Raw genomic sequence first — 22,800 nt, forward strand, 5'->3', positions numbered from 1 at the left:
TGGCCCAAACCCTGCCAATGTCCTTCCCAAACACTACGGCCCACCACCAAAGGAATGCTTTCATTTGGGGACCATTTCATCCTAGATTTTGCATTTTCCTCCACCACAGGCAGGCATCCCAGAGTTCTCCATTGCTGTGGAATTTGCATGACCCCGCCTACTGCCCTTCCCTTTCCAATCTGTCTGCATAACAAACAGAGCAGAACTGAGCTTACTGGAGGGGTTTGGGGAACTGACTTCACATGGTGGAAGTTGTAGTTCACCCTGCATCAAGTCAGAGCACTGTGACTCCTACTGGGGAATGTAGAGGAGTTGTAGTTCACCTACACCCAGAACGCTATGAACCCAAACAATGATGGGTCTGGACCAAACTTGCCATGCATACCTGATATGCCCTGATTTGAATACTGATGAGTTTTGAGGGGAATTGGCCTGGACATTTGGGAGTAGTAGGTACTGGGATTTATAGTTCACCTGCAATTAAACCCCACCCATGATGGACCAGGACCAAACTTGGCACACAGAGCCCCCATGACCAATAGAACATATTGGACTACTTTGGGAAAAGGGAGTTATAGTTCACCTGCATCCAGAGAAACAGTGATCCCAATGGACCAGGACCAAACTTCGCGCAGAGAAACCTCATGAAATCTGGGAGTTGTAGTAGCTCACCCCCATCCAGAAAGCATTGCAGCCAGATGATGACCAGCCAACGACAGATCTGGACCACACTTTGTATACAGATCCAAAATGGCTACATTTGAATACTGGCAAAGTTTGGGGAGGATTGACTCACGACTCTGGGATTTGTGGTTCACCCACTCCAAACTGAGAATAATAACATTCAAAGACATATACTGCCTTTCTCAAATGACCCAGGCACCGCCAGGTCCCCAAGCTAGTAACATAATAAAAGTGAAAATCTGTATGTGGTAGAGGTGCCCACATACACAGACAGCCTCCCATCTCCACAAACAGCTATAGCCCACAATGCAGAGGATCCACCAAAGCACTTCCTCCAAAAACATTTCAGGTTACAGCGAGCGCCATGAACATGTAGCCCAAACCCTGCCAAGGTCCTCCCCAAACACTATGGCCCACAACCGAAGGAATGCTTTCATTCGGGGCCAATTTCATCTTAGATTTCCTGTTTTTCTTCCACAACAGGCATCCCAGGGTTCCTTTCTCTCTCCATTGGTGTGGAATTTGCATGACCCTGCCCACTGCCTCTCCCTTAACCCTTTCCTACTCTTTTCAACTCTGTCTGCATAACAAACAGAGCAGAACTGAGCAGCAGTTGAACATACTGGAGGAGTTTGGGGGACTGATGGAAGTTGTAGTTACCCTGTATCAAGTCAGAGCACTGTGACTTCCATTGACAATGGATATGAAAAATACTGGAGAGGTTTTGGGTGAATTTAATCTGATTTATAGGAGTTGTAGCTACTTGGGTGTCTAGTTCACCTGCAATTAAAGAGCACTCTGGACACCACCACCGATGGCCCTGGACCAAACTTGGCACACAGAACCGTTATGACTAACTCAACCAACTGGAGAGGTTTGAGAAGATTGACTCACAATAGTAATTTACCCTACAGCTAGAGACTACACTGAACCCTACCCATGATGCATCCAGAGCAAACTTGCCCAACATAACAAACTTTATGTACTGATGGAATTCCTTGGGGTTAACCTGGCATGATGCGAGTTGTAGTTAATCCACAACCTTCTGCATGTAAAAATCGTGCAAAGCTGGGTACCCAAGCTAGTATTTTAATAAACGTTCTTCAGGTTATCATTTTTTGTAACATTATTTGTTTATTGTAACATTTCAGCTGAACTACAAAGCCAAACATGAGAATGAGAAGTTCAAATGTTCCGTACCTGCAGATGCTCCTTTGTTCCTCCAGTCCAGAGTCAATGCATATAACCTCAGTGACGTAAGTATGAGACTTACAATATAAGGCACCATTTTCACTGTAACAAAGATCTGACTGGGTTGTAAGCTATAATTTGCTGTTGGACATTATCATTATCTCCACTATCACACTACCATCATTGATTGAAGTGGGACTTGTGTAGAAATTTAAATCCCCAAAAAGAGAAAATGAATTGAGAGCTTAGGGGAAGTTAAGTGAAGGAAGAAACAAACCTGATTCAGGGTTAAGCCCAATCAGAGAAGGCAGATAGTCAAGGTACACATTTTTTGTGTGTCAGGAGCTATTTGAGAAACTGCAAGTCGCTTCTGGTGTAAGAGAATTGTCCATCTGCAAGGACGTTACCCAGGGGATGCCTGGATGTTTTGATGTTTTTACCATCCTTGTGGGAGGCCTCTCTCATGTCCCTGCATGGAGCTGGAGCTGACAGAGGGAGCTCATCCGTGCTCTCCCCAGCTTAGATTCGAACTGACAACCTTAAGGTCAGCAACCCAACCTTCAATTAATCAGTCTTGCCAGCAAAAGGGTGCCACCGGGGGCTCCTAAAGTAGACATTAAGGAAATACATATTCCGTGCAACTGGTGTATTTTCTCTCCAGTTTCAGGATTTCCTCCAATAGGCTTACCTCAGAAAGTAAGCCTGTGTTTGCCTTCCACGAACTAATTACAAAGGCAAGCTAATTTGCAGAAGCACATGTTATGACACCTGTGTGAGCATTACATTTAAATTAGTGCTAAACGTATGTGTTCAGACCCTGTGAATGAAGAATAGATAAGGAGAAGAAAGAGCTTAAGAAATATTTTGATGAGGTCCTATGTGGTTAAAAGGAAAGATGGACAGGCAAACTGTTGGTGTTCTGGAGGGATAGAAATAGTTTCTGGTGGGAATCTAGAAATAAAATACGTAGTTGAGGTCCGCCATGACCTTCTGGCAAACAAACTAGTCAAATGTGGGCTAGGCAACCTACGGTTAGGCGAAGGAACCCAAAGAGTGCTCAACAATGCTTCCTTTTCATCCTGGAAAGAAGTAGTGAGTGGAGTGCCATAAGCAAGGTCTATCCTGGGCCTGGTTCTGTTTAACATCTTTATTAATGACTTAGATGAAGGATTAGAAGGCATGATCATCAAGTTTTCAGACGACACCAAATTGGGAAAGATAGCCAATACTCCAGAAGACAGGAGCAGAATTCAACAGATTAGAGAGATGGGCCAAAAACTAACAAAATGTAGTTCAACAGGGACAAATGCAAGATACTCCACTTAGGCAGAAAAAATGAAATGCAAAGATACAGAATGGGGGATGCCTGGCTTGACAGCAGTAAGTGTCAAAAAGATCTTGGCGTCCTCATGGGCAACAAGTTAAACGTGAGCCAACAATATGATGCAGCGGCTAAAAAAGCCAATGGGATTTTGGCCTGCATCAATAGGGGAATAGCGTCTAGATCCAGGGAAGTCATGCTCCCCCTCTATTCTGCCTTGGTCAGACCACACTTGGAATACTGTGTCCAATTTTGGGCACCGCAGATGAAGGGAGATGTTGACAAGCTGGAAAGCGTCCAGAGGAGGGCGACTAAAATGATCAAGAGTCTGGAGAAAAAGGCCTATGAGCAGCGGCTTAAAGAGCTGGACATGTTTAGCCTGCAGAAGAGAAGGCTGAGAGGAGACATGATAGCCATGTATAAATGTGTGAGGGGAAGTCATAGGGAGGAGGGAGCAAGCTTGTTTTCTGCTGCCCTGGAGACCAGGACACGGAACAATGGCTTCAAACTACAGGAAAGGAGATTCCACCTGAACATCAGGAAGAACTTCCTCACTGTGAGAGCTGTTCGACAGTGGAACTCTCTCCCTCGGGCTGTGGTGGAGGCTCCTTCCTTGGAAGCTTTTAAGCAGAGGCTGGATGGCCATCTGGCAGGGTTGTTTTGAATTCGATTTTCCTGCTTCTTGGCAGGGGGTTGGACTGGATGGCCCACAAGGTCTCTTCCAACTATTTGATTCTATGAGTCTATGAAATAAGATAAATTGGTAAAAGAGTTGGTAACATGGAGAAGAGAACTCTGTATACCCTTCAGGGCTGAAGAAATAAACTTGATCCTGCTGTCTGCAGAAGTTTCTAATGAGTAAACTGTAAAGACAGTTTAGTACATGTTTTGATGACAGCTATTTCCACTGAATGAATTTTAAGGGATGATGATAAAATTTTGCAATGTATATTCAAAAAAGGTAATTCCAGTTGGTATACCAGTCAAAATGATCTTCAATTTTCAGTGATTCACACACATGGTATGGGAGCTATACATGTCTATGTTCTCTACAAAGCATGTTTTCGATGTTATATTGCTTCTTTATTTTATGTCATATCTTACTTGTTTCTACCTGTCAGAATTGGTACAAGTATGATTGGGAGCAATCAAAAGCGAAGAAGTTTGACATCAAAATGGATGCCATTCCAATCCTTGCTGCTAAAGCCAATCGAAAGATTGCAAGTGATGTAAGTGTTGCAAGATAGCTTTTTTGGTGATTTGAATTTCTATACAGAGTTTGCAAAATACAAAAAAAATATTAATGTCCTATCCATTTATAGGTTGAGTATAAGAAGGCTTATGAACAGAGCAAGGGCAAGCTAATTGGAGCTTTGAGCATTGAAGATGATCCCAAGATGGTGCTTTCTCGGAAAGTGGCCAAACTGCAGAGCGATGTAAGTACCAATGCAGAGTGGCTCACTGTCGTAGGATACTGACACTCTCTACATTCTTTGTATACATCCATCTTTCTTCATCTCCAGAAGACTGAAACATGAAGCAGGGATACTTGTCAGAACAAATCCTAATGTACAATTTTAAAACATCTTAATCTGAGAATTATATCTAGTACTGCCTTAAGAGTTCTACACAAAGTAGAAAGGCTTCACAGTACTTGCACAATATATTTGGGGCGAACTATTTAGGGAAATTTTCATTAAGAATCTAACAAGCAAATAAGAACATATGAGAAGTAACTGACCTCTAACTATCTGAAATGAACATTGTTCAAATCTGGTTACAGTTTCCCCACATCCCCATCATTCCCTTCATGAGGAATTCTAGAAATTTTAGCCCATTTTTTCCAAGCTGAGATACGGGAATATGGCACAGGGGGTTAAACCACTGAGCTGCTGAACTTGCTTGCTGAAAAGTCGGTGGTTTGAATCTGGGGAGCAGGGTGAGTTCCCACTGTTAGCTCCAGCTTCTACCAACATAGCAGTTTGAAAACATAGATCAATAGGTACCGCTCCACTGGGAAAGCAACGGCACTCCATGCAGTCATGCCGGCCACATGACCTTGGAGGTGTCTACGGACAACGCCGGCTCTTTGGCTTAGAAATGGAGATGAGCACCAACCCCCAGAGTCAAACACGACTGGACTTAACATCAGGGCAAAACTTTTTTACAACTATTTTGGATGCGAGTATTTAGACCCTCACCCTGCCATGTTATGAGACCACCTCATAACTTAAACTGAGAGGAAGAAAGCGTGTGAAAATGTGGGAAAATTATAGCATTTAAGCTATTGATAGGTAAAGGTCTAGTTGTGTCCAACTCTGGGGGTTGGTGCTCATCTCCATTTCTAAGCCAAAGAGCCGCTGTTGTCGTAGAAATCTCCAAAGTCATGTGGCCGGAATGACTGCTGGAGCGGTACCTATTGATCTACTCACACTTGTATGTTTTTGAACTGCTAGGTTGGCAGAAGCTGGGGCTAACAGCAGGAGCTCACCCCGCTCTCTGGATTCAAACTGCCAACCTTTCGGTCAGCAAATTCATCAGCTCAGCGGTTTAACCCGCTGCAACTTCGGGGGCTCCAAGCTATTGACACTCCTGTAAAAATCTAGGCCTGAAATTTTTCAGAATCAGTATTCTGAAATGAGTAGATGATTAATACAATGCAGTGTGCTAATCACTTTGATTTCGTTTTCTTATGTTCATATCTGTTGTATGTGCAACGCCTCCTGCCCTCTCATTCTGGGAGCTCAAACTAGGTTGTCCTACTGCTCCTGCCATCACAGAAATTCACGTTGCTCCTGTTGGTAAAACTAGATGGTTGCATTGTCTATACAATGATGTTGTGAGTCCTTAGTAGATTAGTTTATTGTGTGATTTGCCACTTCGGCCTCTAGTCTTTAGCTACTTTTCTTGCTTTTCTTCTCCTTGATTCTGCAAGATAAGCTCCATGATATGGGAAGACAGCCTCCTATGCCACACAGAGTCACCACAATTGTCACAATTTTTTGAAAATGGAAAGTTAAGTGGCAGCTGTGATGTTCAGTTGCATTGGAGCCTGCCCCAGGCCCAAGGTAACACACTCTGGGAAATTGCCAAGCTCAGCTATAGAGATTAGGCACTTAATTAAATTGGTTGCTTTGTCTAATAAGAATAGGTTCAAGATATAGTTTGTTGACTTATGCACTTTAATTTAGAAATGTTTCAATTCCTTTTTAGGTACTGTTATTTTACAAAGATCATCTATTGTTTCCAGATAATAATTCTTTTAATAATATTTGCTGGACATCTATTGTAGATGTTGTGCAGTGATTCGCATTTTGCAAAGTCTTGTGTGAATTTGTTTTTCAAAAAAATCTAAACTTTTAATGGTATACATTTATGATTTTGTAGCGTGAATACAAAAAAGGTTATGAAGAATCAAAAACCAGGTACACAGCACCAATGGACATGATTTCGGTTGTCCAAGCAAAGAAAGCACAGGCAATTGTCAGCGACACAGATTACAAGCGCTTCATCCATACTTACTCCTATCCTCCTGACAGTATTCCTGTGGAACTTGCCAAGAAGGCTAATGTTATACAAAGCGATGTGAGTAGTTATGTATACTAAATATTGCATCACTAGAGAAAAAAGTAATGGCAAACATCATCTGAACAAGTCTTGTCAATAAAACCTTGTAATAGTTTTACCGTAGGGCTGGAAAGTCTTGAAGGCATCCAACAACAACAATAATAAAGGCAGCAAGGTCTTACTGAATAGTCTGGAACATAAAATGTTTAACCAAGAGCTTCAACAAATATTCAAAGGCATAATTATGTGCATGTTTTTGCTGACTTCTTTTTTGGAGGGAGATTCTCAAACACTAAAATTATTTAATAGACTTCCTGTTTATTTTCACACCAGTTTAGTTAATTTCAAATTTCAATTGCTTCAGAATTCCAGCATTTTCATTCTTTTTATTGGAACTATGCTACATTTCTGCATTTATTCCATTTAACCACATACAGTAGAGTCTTACTTATCCAACACTCACTTATCCAACGTTCTGGATTATCCAACACATTTTTATAATCAATATTTTCAATATATCATGATATTTTGGTGCTAAATTCGTAAATACAGTAATTACTACATAGCATTAATGTGTAATGAACTACTTTTTCTGTCAAATTTGTTGTATAACATGATGTTTTGGTGCTTAATTTGTAAAATCATAACCTATTTTGATGTTTAATAGGCTTTTTCTTAATCTCTCATTATTATCCAACATATTCACTTATGCAACATTCTGCCGGCCCGTTTATTTTGGATAAGTGAGACTCTACTATAATTAGTTTCTTTTTAGAAGAAAAACAATTTTTAGAAAATATCCCCCCTCCCCCCATAGGAAATAGCCAGGAAGACTGTACCATGAGCAAAATCAGGAACACATTTCTTCTTTCTTTCTTTTTAAAAAAATAGTAATTGCACTTGTCCTATGTTCTATGTTCTTTGCCAGAATGAATACAAGGCTGACTACAACAGCTGGATGAAAGGTTGTGGCTGGGTGCCATTTGGGTCCATGGATGCAGAAAAAAATAAAAGAGCTTCAGATATTCTTAATGAGGTAAATAAACGAGAAACGATATCAAACCCAGTCTAGAGACTATATCATAAGCATCAGAAATTTCAACATTAAAAAAATCAGATAGGAACTATATGTACAAAACAGAGACTGTTCATTTGAATCAGCAGCAGCCCAAGACTTTCAGCTAGAAAATGTAAGTCACTAGCAGTAAAACTTACACTTCTAGTCTTTTCCAAAAATGAAAAGAAATAGACTGAGCTTCACACCATATACTATGAAACTATATAATAGTGTGTTCAATAATCCTTTTATAATTGTAGTGTGGGTTTATGCACACTTCAGAATATAAGTAGACATGTAAATATTTGTCTTCACATGTCTGATAGTTTCCATAAAGTCCATTCCCATATTTCTAGAGTGGAGACTTAGGACTTTATCTCACGAACCTGCTATTCCACTATAGTTGCACTACATAGCAGGTTGAGCATCTTCGATATCACAGTTTCCTTCAATTCTGCATTTGGCAATTTGTGGTCCTATGAATATACTTCTGCAAACCCTCATAACCTCACCCCCTTTTGGTACTACTACTGTTCCTTAATGTTTAATTTTAATTTATAGAACAATTTGTCAATTTCAGTTTTGAAAAACAAAAAAGGGTCAAATATAATTACAAAATTTAAAATAAAAGGAAAACAAACAAGTTAGGAATGACAAGTGGGGGAAGAAGAGGAGAATCCCTCTTGATATCCCTTTACTGCCATCATCTCAGCAGAAAGGCAGAATGGACTCATTGTATCAAAGTATATAGGAACATTGTGGGATTGGGAGCTATTGATGAGTTTTGAGCTTTTGATAGTTAGAGATGGAAAAAACAAAGAGAGGAGGCAGATTGGTAGCAGGATGCAAATGGCATCATGTAAGTGGGATTGTCCCCAAAGGTGATAACTCAACTGCAATGCTGGTTTACTTGCCTCATGTGATAAAGTCCTTAGAGTGTACATTGTATTGCCCAGGATCTCTCTGCTATAAAACAAACCCCTTGAATTCTTAACTGTAGTTCTTTTGAGACAGTTTTCACATTTTGACAGTACAAATTTTGATTACCAGTATATATCATAAATGTAAGTGTTTCATAAAAGAAATATATAAATGGCTTACATCTGGAATTTTCTGTTGTACAATTGAATTATTATTTGTTAACAGTTTTTCTTTCCGTATTCTTTCAGTGAAAGTATTATAATTATTCTTTCTATTCTTCAGAAAAAATATCGTCAGCATCCAGACACTCTGAAGTTTACACAAATTGATGATGATCCTATTGTTGTACAGGCTAAAATCAACCAAGCCCAGAGGAGTGATGTAAGTATTAGATACCACTGACGAAAAAAATATAAAATAGAACTTGCCCTCTTACTTTAAGCTGTATTTGGTTATCAACAGGAGTGTGAGAGACCCATTTCTCTTTCAGAATAAGGGTTAAGAGTGACGTACTCTGTGCTCGTAGAATCAGAATTTTATTAAAACACTTCCCTCATTGTATCAAGAGCATTTGATTCCTCAATTATTGCATCATTACAATGAGGAAGGCCAATATATAATGTCCCAGATTTAATCCACGTCATTCCCAGTCAAAAGATTTAGCTTGCAAGTTGTAGGTGGTGGAAAAGATCCTTGCATAAACTGTTTGAAAATGAAATCAATCATTTTGAGCAGGAGCCACTTTCTTAGGCATAATTTTGACTCCTGGTTTCTTGCACCAAGCAGATGATTCAACTAGATTGTCTCTAAGAACACTCTAAATGGGCATAAACCAGTTTCCTATGTTCATATTGTTGTATCTTTATTATTAAATGAACTAGGAACCCCATCACACTGATGAGCCCCCCTCTTATGTCCCGTTTCACCAGCAATCATTGACAAAACAGAAGGTATGCCTCGTGCTCTCCCTACTTCCTCTATCACAAGAGGAAAAGTGGCAGAATCGAGGCAAGGCACGTCGGTGCATTGGCACTTCCCCCATCAAACAGGGGAAAACCTGGCAGAATCATGACAAAGCATATTTGTGCTTCTCTCATCAGACAGGTGAAACTGTAAAAAAATGTGCATAGCTCCATTGGAGCTAATCAAAACACAGAGACTCACTGTAGTAGTGAGGAAGCTTCTTTCAGCACTTCCTTGCTGCTTCTCCCACTGATGAGGCGGGACCTCTGCCTGGGTCATTTGATGGGATGTGTCTGGATCTGTGGCCAAAGAAGAGCCCCAGCATGGTAAAGGGGGAAAAAACACCTGTGTGATGAGGTGGCAGGTTATGTGTATATTGTAAAAAGCAACTGGAACAATAGCCCAGTTCAACATTGGCACAAGAAGTCAAAGAATCACAAAACATTAATTTGTTAAACTGTATTTGATAATTAATGACTGTTTGATCATGGGTACAATATCTCTGTGGTTTCTCGTTCTCTCATGAAACCAGAGGAGGAAACCTAAACCAACTGTAGATTACTTTTCTGGCTTTGGGTAGGATTGGGGGATAGAATACTCAGATACACATATAATATGATTTAGGAAACATTGTTCAAGTTTCTTTCTATAAATTTGAAGAACCAATATGATGGAAGGGAAAGGTGGTCTTCAAATATATATCGGAATGTGGAAATAATAGGTGGGCATTAGATTTTGCAAATGCCACTGTTGAGTGGGATTTGACAATTCCCACCCAAATACATTTCTGATCATAAAACCATGCAGTAATGCATGGTTTTATGCTAGAGGAGCAACCTGAATAGTTTATGCCAGACACTGGAACTAAAATATTATTCCATCTGTAAGTGAATGGTTGACCAAACTGTTGCAGAACTTGATAAATTGACTTGCCTCCTTAAAAATAAATCAATACAATGTTTTCAAAATAATAGGTAGAATATCTAAAGATTGGCTTGTAATAGTGTTTAATGATTAAAAATAATTGACAGAAAGAAGAGCAAGAGTAGGACAAATGCTGTACTCTTAGGTCATTTTTGTCTATTTTAGGGTATATTGTTAAGAGCTTTGATAGGACAATAGGTTATATGACTTTATGGGTAGGATAGGTGGTACATAGTTTATTGCTATTAGAAGGTGTAGAATTACTACTATTAGTAGATGGTTTTATATATCAATGGTTATGTTTAAGTTGGTATGTTTCTGGAAAAAAAGAGACTAATAAAAAATTAAACCATGCAGAAAAGCACAGTGATCTTTTACATATTCTGATCTGAAATGCAATTATTTGGGCATCATATTACATCCCCCCCCCCCAACTGACTTCTCTTCTAGGTACTTTACAAAGCCAAAAATGAAGATGTCATTCACAAATACCATCTTCCAGCAGATGCACCTCAATTTATCCAGGCAAAGGTTAATTCCTACAATATTAGTGATGTAAGTTGAATTTCAATATATTTATTATTCAGTGAGTAATTTTGAATATAGATGAATGGCAATAAACTGTTGGATCAATGCTTATCTTCTAGACTTACTACAAACTTGGGCTTGAAGAACTGAAATCAAAGGGATATGACCTGAGAATCGATGCTATTCCCATCAAAGCTGCCAAGGCAGCTAGACATGCTGCCAGTGATGTAAGTATTCCTTTTCTGGACAGACATTTAATTCAGGAATTTTTTTTTATATAAAACTGGAAATTTGATAGGAATTGACCAGTCTATGACCAATCTAAGAAACAGCTTGTATCAGGTTCTAAATCCAAATATTAAAATACTGATTCTGCAGTCAGATTTTTGTAGACTTAATCATTTATTAAACTTTTAAACCACTCCCAAAAAAGTGCCTAGAGTGATGAATAACACCAACACTTCAAAATTTGGGAAGAAAATGAATGAGACTGCAAAGTCTCTTTAAATGTCACTTCGTAGACATTAATGAAAAGTGCTCAGTTCTGTTTGGCATACACCTTTTATTTTAAAAGTATTCTCTTGAAACATTTGTCTGAAGGCACAAGATGAAACAAATGGGACATAAATATAAATGTATTGATCTGAACCCCTCCACCCAGCCTCGCATGATAGTAGTATTATTACAACCAGTTTCAGGAAGGTGATCACTTGGTATACCAACTGCAAGCAACTGATTTTATCAACAGGCATGGACATGGCAGTAGCTAGTTAAACATATAGAATTCTTTTAGGCTGCAAATAGCTAGAAAGTCTTAGTGTCATTCTGTACTAAATTGAGTGCAGCTTGTCACATTTTGTTGGACAGCAAATCCAACTATACTTTGTCATTGGGACAGATGGAATTTGCAGGCTGACAACATCAGAAGGATTGCATATTTCCTGGAACAATATATAGCTTATGCCAATAACACTATGTAACAAAAATTGAAAAATGTTCTGTTCCTGGTTTGAAAGTGTTATTTCCTGTTGAATTGTGCGATATGTACTTTATTTATTTATTTACTTATTTATTTACAGTATTTATATTCTGCCCTTCTCACCCCAAAGGGGACTCAGGGCGGATTACAATGAACACATATATGGCAAACATTCAATGCTAACAGATAAACAACATATATAGACAGACACAGAGGCATTTAACATTTTTTCCAGCTTCACGATTCCGGCCACAGGGGGAGCTGTTGCTTCACTGTCCACTAGTGGCTGTACTTCCTCATTCCTTTCCTCGTGTTTTGCTGGCAGTTTTATGATGTTGTAAATTAGTTAAATTAGCCTCCCGCATAAAGCGTACCTAAATTTCCCTAATTGACAGATGCAACTGTCTTTCGGGGCTGCATAGGTCAACAGCAAGCCGGGCTATTTAATGGTCGGGGGCTTAACCCGACCCGGGCTTCGAACTCATGACCTCTCGGTCAGTAGTGATTTATTGCAGCTGGTTACTAGCCAGCTGCGCCACAGCCTGGCCCTTTGAAAATAGTTATACTCCAGAAACATTGTTTTTGTGGCTGCCATTTTTAACCTTTTGTGCAGTTTTTGCAGTTTAATAAACCTTTCTCGTGTTTTTATGATAGAACCAATTAGGAAATGACATTTATAACTCAGAAACAAAAATCATGCTACATTGTGCAATCACCAGACTCTGAGCTCTACTAATGGCATACATTTAGTATGTGCAGTGGCTATCATAAGACAACTAGTTATTTATTCTCTTGTTTTTGCTGCCAACGCCTCATTCCTTTGTGAAACGATGGCCTTGTATATATGCCAGCACACTATATGTTTAGCAGGATCACTTTTGTCTTGGGTTTGTGAAAGTTTGGTTTGCATTGTATGATCTCAATAGCACTTTTGATTTTGTTCCTCTAGTTCCAGTATAAAAAGGATTATGAACTTGGCAAAGGTAAGTTGGTTGGCTTTAGGAGCCTCCAAGATGACCCCAAGTTGGTGCATTATATGAATGTCGCCAAGATGCAGTCAGATCGGGAATACAAGAAATCTTATGAGGAAAGCAAGACCAAATACAACACTCCACTGGATATGGTCAACATTGTGGCTGCCAAGAATGCCCAGGACATTGCCAGCAATACCAACTATAAGCGTTTGGTTCATCATTACACTTTCTTGCCTGATGCTATCAGTGTGGAACGGTCTAAAAATATGATGCAGATCCAGAGTGATGTAAGTATACCAGCACAAGCATGTCCAAACACATGTATTTATTTATTTTTAAATTGATCTATTTGATTACTTCATGTTTCTTTTCTTCATTTTTTTAATTCAGAATCTTTACAAGGCAGATTTTAATAGCTGGATGAAAGGCATTGGGTGGATCCCAATTGGTTCACTGGATGTAGAGAAAGCTAAGAAAGCAGGAGATGCTTTGAATGAGAAGAAGTACCGCCAGCACCCAGACACGATCAAATTTACCAGTGTGGTAGATTCACCTGTCATGGTCCAGGCTAAGCAGAATGCACTTCAGCTCAGCGATGTGAGTAAAGCCAAAGGCAGAAATCATCATCATCATCATCATCATCATTTAATAACTTATTAATCGCCCTCCATCCACAATGCTCTAGGCGATTTACAAGATAAAATTGTAAAGGATAAAAATATATACATAAAAATATTAATAAAATTAACATAGATTAAATGTCAGAACACTGTGATAATATCTAGGAAAGAAGGGGCCATTGAACCAGATAGTTCTGTAGCCATATGTAGAAAAGCAATCATTCCCCCCCCCCTCTTTCCTTTGGAATGTATTATGTTTTATATTTTTCCATGATTCAATTTGCGGCCTTATTCTAAATCAGATCTTCACACAAAACAGTCAAAGTTCAAGAATCTGAAAAGGCTGCATTGAGGTTCCATTCTGCCACCATTTTGACCAACAAAGTGTACAGTGTTCACTCACTACTTCGCAGTTCACTTTTCGTGGATTTGCTGTTTGGCGGGTTTTCAATAAACTCTAAAAGACTATTATAAATAATTTTAAACTACAATTTACAGCCTAAGGAAGGGAGGAAGGAGAAGCCGAAGGAAGAGAAAAGGAGCCCAAGCAGCAAGGGGAGGAGAAGGAGGCGATTTATCAACACGTTTGGTTGAGAAAGACTTAAAATAGTGTATAACTACTAAAATAATGTATAAATATTAAAATAAATATAGTGTCCCTACTTCGTGGATTTTCACTTATTGCGGGTGGTCTTGGAACCTAACCCCTGCGATAAGTGAGGGAACACTGTATTTGTCCATTACAGATTCCTCAATCCTCTGTTCCCCTCCTTTCTCTCATGTATGACTTTGTTTCAAGGTGTATTTTATTCATTTTATGTTTTAAAACATGATTATCTCTAGCAAGACACATCAGTAAATAGGGAAATGCCAATAATTGATTCTTAGGATGACACCTACAGCCAACTCCTACTAATGTTGATTTGGAAACCAGTCTCATGGGTTTCAATGGGACTTACTCCTAAGTAAGTGAGCACAGGACTACATTTGGTCTATAAGATGTACTATTTAGGACACAAGATCTACATTATTATTTTCTTGTTTTCCTTTACAGAGATTATACAAATCTTCTGGAGAAGAAATGAAGCACACATACCACTTAACCACAGATGCCCCCCAGTTTATCCAGGCTAAGTACAATGCAGCTAACATCAGTGATGTAAGTAACCATTTTAGGTTTAGCCACTTGAAAAGATGCTGTTAGGTGATTTAAAAGAACAATTCTAGTATAGTACAACATTGTACTATACTCCATGTTACTGGACTCCATGTAGATAACAATGGATAAAAGTGAGCCTTATTGAAATGAAGTACTTCCAGCATAACATTACCAAGAGTTGCACTGGGGGACCTAGAAAATGCCTAGAGAGGACATGTTTTATCAGACATGGGCAAATGAAACTATGGATATTGGTCCCGCAAATATTTATTATTTATTTCTTTTATTTAGTTTATTTATATCCCGCCTCCATCTCCCCCGAAGGGGACTCTTGAGTTGTGCTTTATAATAAAAGTCAAATTGATATCATAATGAAAAAATAGCATTATGATTTAGGACAATGTGGCATTCTAAATCAAGATTTCTTAAACTGTGGATCCTGACCCCAAATGGGGTCCCCTTGGCTCAGTGTAGGGATCACAAAAAAATTGGTAACAATGAAAGATTTCTCAACACTGCCCATTTACACAATCTGTTAGCAACAACATGCAGCATTTATAGTGGATTTTGTAGAAAATGCTTCATCTGAACACCACAAAAAGGAAAAATGGTCTGTTTAGCAAGCCTTGCAAATGCTGATTTACTATCAGTAAATGTTTGGTTTTCATACCTATTTTATAAACCTATATACCTGGGGTCACATAATAATTTCTTGGGCTGAAAGGGCGGTAAGTAAAAAAGTTTAAGAAGCCCTACTCTAAATTATATTTTTGATATTTCAGGCAATCCTATCACATGATATAAAAACAGACAATGGACATTATCATATTGAGATATAATCTGTTTATATCAGTATGCATCCTGTTGTTTCTTCTGACTGATTCCATATTGTTTTCAGAAAGGATGTATACTGACCCCATCACACCTAAATACAGTAGAGTCTCACTTATCCAACACTCGCTTATCCAATGTTCTGGATTATCCAATGCATTTTTTTAGTCAATGTTTTCAATACATCGTGATATTTTGGTGCTAAATTCGTAAATACAGTAATTACTACTTAGCATTACTACATATTGAACTACTTTTTCTGTCAAATTTGTTGTATAATACAATGTTTTGGTGCTTAATTTGTAAAATCATAACCTAATTTGATGTTTAATAAACTTTTCCTTAATCCCGCCTTATTATCCAACATATTCGCATATCCAACGTTCTGCTGGCCCGTTTATGTTGGATAAGTGAGACTCTACTGTACTATGAATCATGAAAATACTCCACTTTGATTCATTGCACCACAGAAGACTAGTTACTCCCAATCCATTCTGATGACTCCCTACGTCACCCTGTGGCCTTTTTAAAAAATTCCTCAAAAACTTCACAGTGATATAGCCTTGAAGTTTCAAACTACCTCCCTCAAGAGATTTAAACATGTTCTCATGTCTGTGCAGTAAAGGCGTTCTCCTGGTTGCTACATTTTGGTGCATAATATGGAGTTCAGAGGAATCTAATAAGGGGTTCTTAGGAATCTAAACCTGTCAGATTTCTAAAAAAATGGAGTATTGATTCATTAGATATGGCTCCTTTGCTACATCTACTCATGCTGCTGCTGGGGTTTCTACTTTAGTTTTATGAGACTGAAGTCACAGCTTCTGATAGCCAAATTTTTTAGTGCCAAATTTATTTAATGCTTAGACCATTGGTCTTTCGCATGCAAGGCAAACAAATAAATACACAAAAGCCAGACCATCAAATACAATATAAAACATGCCATTAAAACCCTATATAAATCATTAAAACATTAAAATGCTGCAAATATCAATCTCAGGATATGCCCTTCAAATACTACATATGTCATGGATTAGCACCAACATAATTAAAAACAAGATAAAGCCAAGTAAGTACAGCATTATTAAAACCCAAGCAGTGAACACCTTGGATATAAAAAACCACTATTAGTTAAAAGCATCCCCAGCATAGTTGACCGCGACATCGGAGATCAGTTTTGCCTAGATTTTCTGAGAAGCCAGGGCAAAAAGGGCCACCTTTTGAGTAACTGCAGGGTTAATGTCGGACAGAAGGTAGAAAATCCTTTCTGACACCGTATTCATTAGGAGGGGATAAAGAATACGTCCCAGAATTTTAGTTCTTGGCTCAGAATACAGAGGGCAGGAAAACAAATAGTGAGGCAAATCCTCAATTTCCGGGGCCCCACACACACATAAACGAAGAGCCAGAGGGATGCCTGTATATCTACCATCAATTACAGCTGTGGGGCTTCTGATAGCTTTTCTTCTCCTTCTGAAGAAGTGTAATAGTTGTTGACTAAATAGGAAGATATTGCGCAAATTCTAGTTTATATATATATATATATATATATATATATATATATATATATATGGATAAAGTGGCAATTCCTGATTTCCTTAATCCCAGAGATCTTTCTCCTTCGATATCACAAACAGAAATGGCATCTGCTTCCATCATGAACAGTCCAGAGTCATGAGACTCCCCCCCAGACATGCCCAGAATTTCAAGTCATATTGTTCTTGAAGGGATATATACTGATTCAGTGTTTCAGTGCTGAAAACTCCGTAGTATTTCAGATACAATTATTAGAATGCCATGTGCAAATACTCCAATTCTGTGACGTTTTGCAGATCGATTTTGGGGGATTACTGACAGGATGTGGTGAATGCCATGTGATGGGACCCCTTTGAAATAGTTCTCAAACAGTATCAGAAGTGGAGTATATCCTAATGTGACTAGGTCCTTTGTCAAGTTAAATTATGTGTAATGCAGGGTTTTGTGTAATTTTTAGTAATGACTTAAATCACTTGTTAAAAAAGTAACTCTTCCTTTTTTTATCCCAGACTTATTATAAACTTGGTTACAATGAATTAATAGCAAAAGGGCACAATGTATTGGGAGATGCTATTCCAATTACTCTAGCCAAGGCTTCAAGAAACATTGCTAGTGATGTAAGTATCATATTTCCTCAGTGTTTTTAGTTCTCTGTATTATCAAAAGTTACCAGCATTGATCTCAAAGATTTTGTTAGCAAATAATTCAGATTTGGAAGTCTTTCTCTCTACATGCAATTGTTGCACTTTTCTTCTCTCTACATGCAATTGTTGCACTTTTAGGTTTAAGAGCCCCAACTTGCTCATCCACTGTCAAGGAATCAATTCTTAAATTAGTGAATAATTCATTTTAATAAGTTAATTGTTTGATTTCTATTTCACCATTTGCCAAGGATTGAGATGCAATGCAACTACTAATATATTTGAAAAGGTTCTTTAAAACCACAATAAATTATAACACAAAAATACAAATCTCAATTATATCACGACAATAGTGTCTTTGTTTTGGATTTATTATTTATTTATTTACAGTATTTATATTCTGCCCTTCTCACCCCGAAGGGGACTCATGGCGGATCACATTATACACACATAGGGCAAACATTCAATGCCCATAAACACATTAAACAGAGACCGAGATAGACAGACGCAGAGGCAATTTAACCTTCTCCTGAGGGGATGTTCAATTCTGGCCACAGGGGGGAGCAGCTGCTTCATCATCCACTCTCACGGCACTTCCTCATTCCAGGTCGTAAATTAGTTAAACTTGCCTCCCCACTTTTTTTTTTTATAAGTGGTACCTTATTTCCTACTTGATAGATGCAACTATCTTTCGGGTTGCTAGGTCAGCAACGAGCAGGGGCTATTTTTTATTTTTAATTGACGGGTGATCACCCCGCCACGGGCTGGCCTCGAACTCATGACCTCATGATCAGAGTGATTTATTGCAGCTGCTCAACAGCCTGCGCCACAGCCCGACCCCCGGGCCACATCATGTGGATGATCACATGATGTTGCTCCTCTCCCACTGCATTGCCAGTGGGAGATAGTTATTTTAAAAAATGATTTCACACATATTTTTTTTACATTTTTTTTAAAAAAATATGTAGTCTTAGTGATAACTTGTTTCACTTAAGTTTAAATTTTTAATATCAGATTTTAGTTTATTTTACTTACCATTTTGTAAGCCATCTTGGCCAGGACAAAAGTGGTGTATAAATAAAAAGTACAAATAACTAACAAAAGCCATCTCTCTCTCTGCTTGCTGTAATTGTAGTACAAATACAAAGAAGCCTATGAGAAGGCAAGAGGAAAACATGTTGGTTTCAGAAGCTTGCAAGACGACCCCAAGCTTGTCCATTCTATGAATGTAGCCAAGATGCAGTCTGAGCGTGAATACAAGAAGGACTATGAGAAGAGCAAAACGTGCTATCACACACCAGTGGAGATGGTTAGCATCCAAGCTGCCAAGCAAGCCCAGGATGTAACCTCTAATTGCAACTACAAGCGCCTGATACATCACTATACTTACTTGCCAGATGCCATGAGTGTTCAGCTCGCTAGGAACATGAATCAAATTCAGAGTGATGTAAGTATTAAGACTTTCAGGATGCTGCTTCAAAAAACCATTTATGGTAGTTGATGTTGAAATAAATGTGTTTCTTTTAAACTATCAATTCTATGGGTAAATTTCCACATTATTTTTAACAGAGTATTATAAACATAGTGCCAGATTGGTCATTGTTTAGGATCCTTTAGGTAGACATTCAAACCTATGCCCTCATCTTTATTTTGGATTCCCATAAATCCCAGCTAACATGGCTTGTAGTGATGAATTCTGGAAGTTCAAGTACAACGCTATCTGGAGGGGACTAGGATGCTGAAGGCTACTTTAGCTATACCTAGCTGTGTCCGGCCACGCGTTGCTGTGGCGAAGTATGGTGGTATGGGAAATAAAGTATTGAGGAACTGGTGGTAAGGTAAAGGGTAAAGGTTTTCCCCTGACATTAAGTCCATTATAGCTGTGTGGAAGGGCCTTGAGTCTACACTGCCATATAATCCAGTTCAAATCAGATAATCTGTATTTTATAGGCAGTGTGAAAGAGGTCTAAGTGAGGCCTAACTCTGCCTGTCCCCTGGGCTGAGTGGGTTGCTAGGAGACCAAGTGGGCGGAGCTTAGCTTTCTAACTGGCAGCAATTGGATAAAAACAATTATTCCTCTCCCTCTAATTAGGACTTTATTTTTCTTTTCTTTTTGTTGTATGAACGTAGAGGCATGGATGAGGGGCTGTGCTGCCAAGTTTAGTGTTTCTGGGATGTGTCGTTTTGTTGTTTTGTCCTAGGCCGAAATTTCATTACCCTTTTATATATATAGATAATGGCTTGAGTGTGTATATTTGCCTTCAGGTTGCTTGTCAACTGCTGACAATTCATGTACTTCATTGGGTTTTGTTAGGCAAGGAATTCTCAGAGGTGGTTTTTACAGTTGCTTCCTCTGAAATATAGCCTATATCACCTGGAATTCCTTGGTGGTCTCCTGTCTAACCATGGATGACCCTATTTATCTTCCAAGATGATTTACTCTTGAACGATTGTATAAGTCTTTGGCTCTCCTCTCTCTAGGAAAGGACAGATTGTGTAGCTGTTATGTTGGTTTACCCTGCCAAAGAAAGTAGAAGGAGCATAGAGATTGTAGAGGTCTTTGGATCTCCACTCCCAACAGCATAATTGTTACTGTTCCCATGTGGGGTAGAGATGTCCTCACCTATATCCACATGATACTTATCTAATCTCCCACAAAACTCAATAAATTTTGAGCACATGAATTCATATCCAAAGCAACACTTTGCATAAAACAATGGGCTGATATGTAAGGAGAATTCCAAGTCTTGACATCCCATACATTATTGATTTTTACATTTCTTTAAATGGAATACAAACAAATTAATTAGTCATTACAGTATTTGAAAGACCTCATTTCAGATGTCACACATAATCTATATTTTGTCCTCAAATGGTTATGATGGTTGGCCTGGAACATGTATCCGACATGCGAAATAGAGTACTAAACATATCTTCCATCCTTCATGCCAATGTTGTTACTATCTAAATCTAGATCGCAATGTCAAATGTTTACTTCATTTCCTGGTCCTCTTGAAAATGGCTGCAGGACTTATGGTTGTTGTAACTAAGGTGATTCATTGATTATGACCAGAACATTTATTCAAAGAGTCACCATTTTCAATATATTTTATCTGAAAGATTTTGCCCAGAATATGTATTAAAATATGATTTCAGGATTTCAATACTGAACAGAATTATTGTGTTTCAAGAACACAAACAAATCAAAAGTCTTGCAGTGACTAAATACTCCTCCATCCCTATTGTGAGTTCATCAACAAATAATGAATCATTTATAATTGCAAGAATAGATAAAATTTGGGTTGGGGAGATACAATAATGTGTAAAAACAATAATGTGTATAATCTTGAAAATGGTTAAAGAAATGTGGCATCAAATAACTAGGACCACTAATTTAAAATTCAGATCAAAGCCCAGAATAGATTCATTCACTCCACGGAAACTCTGTGGAGATGGAAGCCATTGGTGGCCACTGTTCCTAGTGGTACAAGATGCATTAAGAGATGGTTCTATTTTCCAGTGTGTAAACATTTTGTTGGTTTATCACATTTTGTGTGTGATAAGAAAAGAATATGCAACCAGCAGCGAGGAAACCCAGAATGGGTATAGATTGGATGACCATATTACACAGAATATCTTGCAATACATTTATGTATCACAATCAAGAATCAAGAAGTATATCAGGAGTATATAATCTTCTTAGAGGGAAGGAAATGAGTGAGATTAGAAGTTCTTGGTCCTCTGGAATGTTTTTCCCTTCTGACTTCGATTTTTTTCTTTGACTTTTACTTTTTAGAATATCTACAAAGAAGACTACAAAAGCTGGTTCAAAGGAATTGGCTGGAGTCCTCTTGGCTCTCTGGATGTAGAAACAGCAAGAAAAGCTGGAGAGGCAGTGAGCGAAATTAAATATCGCCAACACCCAGACAAGCTCAAGTTCACAAGCTTGCTAGATTCCATGCCCATGGTTTTGGCCCAGAAGAATACTCAGCAAATGAGTGATGTAAGTTTGTGTTTAATTGAATCTGCCTTATTTTAAATTACAATGAGCAAATAATGTTATATAATGTTATAAAATCTAAAATTTTAGCAATTAATATATATAGATTGCTTGGAAACCTACAACTGGTAATACATTACTGTTGGAAAACGATGTATCTCACACCTATTGAATGGAACTACTGTATATATCATTTTTCTTCTAGCTAAACTATAAAGAAGCAGGTGAAAAATTGAAACACAAATATCACTTGGATCCTGATGTACCCCAATTTATACAAGCCAAAGTGAATGCCCTCAATATAAGTGATGTGAGTACTTGATAGTTTCTTTCTTCATCAACTGATATGAAGTGCTTATCTTTATTAAATGCATAGATTCTTTGTTTTATTAGCCTCTGTTTTTTTCATCTTTCTGGAGTTACGTAAAACATTAGTATTTGCTATATTATTACAGTAGAGTCTCACTTATCCAATGTTCTGGATTATCCAATGCATTTTTGTATTATTTATTATTTATTTACAGCATTTATATTCCGCCCTTCTCATCCCGAAGGGGACTCAGGGCGGATCACATTACACATATAGGCAAACATTCAATGCCTTTTAACATAGAACAAAGACAAACAAACATAGGCTCCGAACGGCCTCGAACTCATGACCTCCTGGTCAGAGTGATTCATTGCAGTTAATTGCAGCTGGCTTGCTCTCCTGCCTGCGCCACAGCCCAGTCAATGTTTCAAGATATCATGATATTTTGGTGCGAAATTCGTAAATACAGTAATTACTACATATCATTACTGCGTATTGAACTACTTTTTCTGTCAAATTTGTTGTAAAACATGATGTTTTGGTGCTTACTTTGTAAAATCATAACCTAATTTGATGTTTAATAGGCTTCTCCTTAAT

General features: G+C 38.3%; 1 protein-coding gene across 43 annotated transcripts in view; it reads left to right on the forward strand.

Moving 5' to 3' along the window:
- neb (nebulin) overlaps positions 1-22,800 on the forward strand; it is a 229,122-nt gene that overhangs the window by 41,511 nt on the left and 164,811 nt on the right. For all 43 annotated transcript variants that reach the window (XM_062965858.1, XM_062965887.1, XM_062965945.1 and 40 more), the window contains 15 exons: positions 1,836-1,940; positions 4,318-4,425; positions 4,519-4,632; positions 6,584-6,781; positions 7,692-7,799; positions 9,024-9,122; positions 11,079-11,183; positions 11,276-11,383; positions 13,085-13,396; positions 13,500-13,706; positions 14,784-14,888; positions 17,762-17,869; positions 19,029-19,340; positions 21,690-21,896; positions 22,099-22,203. In XM_062965858.1, the coding sequence (XP_062821928.1) occupies positions 1,836-1,940; positions 4,318-4,425; positions 4,519-4,632; positions 6,584-6,781; positions 7,692-7,799; positions 9,024-9,122; positions 11,079-11,183; positions 11,276-11,383; positions 13,085-13,396; positions 13,500-13,706; positions 14,784-14,888; positions 17,762-17,869; positions 19,029-19,340; positions 21,690-21,896; positions 22,099-22,203 (2,301 nt within the window). The remainder of the gene's footprint in view (positions 1-1,835; positions 1,941-4,317; positions 4,426-4,518; positions 4,633-6,583; positions 6,782-7,691; positions 7,800-9,023; positions 9,123-11,078; positions 11,184-11,275; positions 11,384-13,084; positions 13,397-13,499; positions 13,707-14,783; positions 14,889-17,761; positions 17,870-19,028; positions 19,341-21,689; positions 21,897-22,098; positions 22,204-22,800) is intronic.

Source organism: Anolis carolinensis, chromosome 1 (assembly GCF_035594765.1).
Source record: "Anolis carolinensis isolate JA03-04 chromosome 1, rAnoCar3.1.pri, whole genome shotgun sequence".
In the NCBI taxonomy this organism is placed as follows: Eukaryota; Metazoa; Chordata; class Lepidosauria; order Squamata; family Dactyloidae; genus Anolis; species Anolis carolinensis.